General features: G+C 35.9%; 1 protein-coding gene across 1 annotated transcript; it reads right to left on the reverse strand.

Moving 5' to 3' along the window:
* Window positions 1-354: 354 nt before the first annotated feature.
* LOC103523977 (probable 28S ribosomal protein S25, mitochondrial) lies at window positions 355-1,768 on the reverse strand. Its single transcript, XM_008488987.3, has 3 exons — window positions 1,540-1,768; window positions 1,164-1,270; window positions 355-1,029 (listed from the first exon to the last, which is right to left on the reverse strand). The coding sequence occupies exons 1-3, from the start codon at window positions 1,674-1,676 to the stop codon at window positions 767-769; spliced, it is 507 nt and encodes a 168-aa protein (XP_008487209.1). The 5' UTR covers window positions 1,677-1,768; the 3' UTR covers window positions 355-766.
* Between the last annotated feature and the right edge of the window lie 1,474 nt (window positions 1,769-3,242).

Genomic DNA, 3,242 nt, shown 5'->3' on the forward strand with positions numbered 1-3,242 from the left:
AAACTCTGTGTATTTTTAGGGTATAACAAGAACAAATAACATCTTAATAAATTAAATTGATCTAGTCCTGGTTAAACAACATTTGCCCAAACTGTTGAACAGATAACGAAATCTTCAAGCTGAAAACTATCTAGGTAGGAGGACAACTAGGTACCTATACCTAGTTGATATGGAAAAAAAAAAAATCGATTTTTGTTTCACATTTTTATATTCTTTTTGTCTCCGTATTTTGTGTCTTGTTTTAATTTATTTTTTAATGCTAATAAAACTTTTTTTTTTTACCTCAAAAATTATTTCTTTCTTCTTCTTTAATAGTGAAATTATGTAGGTACCTATTCAAGAATACTAACACCAGCTTCAGGCTGGTTACAACCAGTGGCTCTATAGAAATGCCCAATGGCTTTTTTTTTCTACCAGAGGATTTTCACAAGCATGCCATAACCTTGGAATAACTAACAATGCTCATGATGAGCACAGTCAGGCAGAGAATAACCCACATTGCCTTCATAGGTGTGTTCTACAATTAATTAACATCTGATAAAAACATTCAACATGGATGACTAAGGAGAGTGATGAAGATGTATGAAACAACTCTGAATGAAAGCTCTGAAAATAAACACAGTGTCCTCCAAGTTGGTTCATTTTGTTTCATTGTTCCACAACCCAAAAAAGCTGATGTATGTTAACTTTTTTTAAACAACTTTCATCCAATTTGTGGAGAGATGTAAACTGACAGTAGACCACATCTAATCTTGACATTGGGAATTTAATAGCCTTGAGGGTTCACTTTCTTTCCCCTCATAGAGTCAGGTAGTCTTACAAGACCAGGACATGTGATTTGTCCAGGAATCTGACAAATGCAGTGTTTTTCACATTTGAACCCAAAGTTGGCAGGGTTGTCTTTCTTCTCTCTTGCAATGGCTTCTGCTTTCAAAACCTGTTCTGACTTTCCAAGGACTTTGAGTACATGATCATGTATTTCATCTTTGCTCTTATTGTCTACATCTATCAACATTTCTGATCCATTTTCTGAAAATAAAAAGAAGTTGGAAGTGAGATGACAGAATGCATTTGATGGGGAGGTAACATGGTAGATGGAGAGGTAACAAGGTCTGTATGAGAATCCACTTCTTTTGTTTCTCATTATTAGGGAAGGTACTTACCTAGGTAAGTTGTGATGAAAGGGGTTGGTGTCATATTTTTAAACACTTGAAGTTGCACATTTGGATTTTTAAATTGAATTTGTGTAAAATGCCAGAACACAAATTCCCTGAAACAAAGAAAATAATGAAATTATTGCTATGTGAAATCATTTTTATTCTATTAAATTGGTTGCTTGTCTTGATAGTTTTGATACTTACGAGTTAGTAGGCAGGTATGCTTAAAAAGTCTTAGAGGTCAATGTCAACAAGTATTTAACCATGAACCTTTATTCCCCGGCTTGAGTGTTCTTTGTCAAAGAGGTTTACCGTTTACTGTAGATACCAATAGGATGGAACCAAAATTGTTATCAGTAGGTATAAGAAGCAGGTTACTTACTTAGCTCCCCGGTGATTTTCAGCGTTAAAATTGTAATTGATGGCGAATATCTTGATTTTATCCTTAAACACAATTCGTCCTGCGTTTAAATACTTTAGTGTCCGTCTAATAGGAGCTTCTCCAATGAGAAAACCCATTTTTTATGGCAATTTAAGAAGATCTTTAGATAAAAAAGATCCCTATCTTCTAGAATTTTAGAGTTCAGACAGGGTATGATTTATTTATTTTTATTTTTTTGCTCGTTGAAAAATTAATGAAAATTTATGCACAGATTTTTATGTACCTAGGTACCTAAAAATTATGCACAACAATCGATGCTGAATCTTGGATTTTAATGGGGCTCAACCACTTTTTTTTTCTTCGCTGATAAAGGAAGTTCGAAACACGCTGATCTCAATAGAAATGCTTAAAATTTCATTTGAGGCTTCCTAAGAGGAGAAATCTTCGTTTGAAATTTTCGAATTTTGAAACGCACAAAATTTTCGCGGGCAGCCATTTTTTCGTGATGACGTCAGTTCATGCGAGGTCGTAAACCATGGCTGCTTCAACGTTATTTTTTTGCGACCTTTGAGCGACATTTTAGGAGATCTAGGGACCGTTTTGGACGTTTTTGAGTGCGCCAATGCACTTTTTGGGTAATTTTACATCGGAATAGGACTCTATCTCGAAAAAAATTGTCATTTGGTTGAGCCCCATTAGTAAAATATTCAGTTGAGGACAGTTACACTTTCATTATTTTTTTCACGTACGATGACGTTCAAATTCATGGGAGCCCTTGATTATATGTTCATGGCTGCTTTCAACGTTATCTCGCTCTGTTCTCGGAGTTAGCGAACATGTGAGTGTTGTTTCTTCGACATTTTAGGGGATTTAGGGAGCCGTCTTTGGATGTTTTTTGAGTGGGGGCGCGCAATGCAGCCTTTTTGGGTACTTTTACATCGGAATAGGCTCTCCCTCGAAAAACAATTGTCATTTGAGTTGTGCCCGCATTTCCAAAATCATGTTGATGCGTAGTTCCTCTAAACCTTAACAATATTCAATTTAATTTCGATTATTTTTTCTCATTTTTAATAGGTATCCATAAAACGCATAAAATCCAAATTGTTCAAAACTAAATCCTAAGTTTCTGGTGGCGATAAAAAAAAAGTTGTAAACGAATCCTTTTTTAGTACGCTGCAAATGTTTTGGCGCCATTTTGCAATACCCAAGTTCAAAATTCAAATTCAAAAAAGTTCAAATAATTCAAGGCTTAAAAAGTGGACGGTACGGACCGGTGGACGGATTGACGAATTGACGGTTTTGCGATTTGGCGGTTTTTCGTTTTCGGTTTTGGACTTTTCTTTTTCCTTTTTTATCAAGTAAAATATCACCTTTTTAATCTTTGTATTACATATCAACATAGCGTGTAGAAAGAGGACATTAACCTCTAGGACACGGCCAGCACCCTAAACAGTCCATCCTGTGATAAGCTGTCCGCTTTTCAACTCCTCATTAAGTCCTCGCAAAGCCGCTGCCTATTCCCAGACCCAGAGGAAAACGTTTTCCCAAACCATGAAAACCAAAGAAAAGAACCAAGTCCTGTTTATTTATGACAAGAATGTTTAATATCGGAGCTCAGGTAAGATAGAGCACATCAAGAATCGGAGCTCCAACTGGTGTTTGAGCTGATCAAATCGCTATGAGCGCTGTTCAATGGAAATGAC

The sequence above is a fragment of the Diaphorina citri genome, unplaced genomic scaffold (genome assembly GCF_000475195.1).
Source record: "Diaphorina citri unplaced genomic scaffold, Diaci psyllid genome assembly version 1.1 scaffold65977, whole genome shotgun sequence".
Classification (NCBI taxonomy): domain Eukaryota; kingdom Metazoa; phylum Arthropoda; class Insecta; order Hemiptera; family Psyllidae; genus Diaphorina; species Diaphorina citri.

Excerpts from the sequence above, each read along its gene's own strand:
- LOC103523977 (XM_008488987.3), bottom strand. The coding sequence starts at position 1,676 with ATGGGTTTTCTCATTGGAGAAGCTCCTATTAGACGGACACTAAAGTAT. Across the intron at positions 1,271-1,539 it reads GAAAATCACCGGGGAGCTAA|GGAATTTGTGTTCTGGCATT; the intron begins GTAAGTAACCTG and ends TCTTTGTTTCAG. Across the intron at positions 1,030-1,163 it reads TTTCATCACAACTTACCTAG|AAAATGGATCAGAAATGTTG; the intron begins GTAAGTACCTTC and ends TTTTATTTTCAG.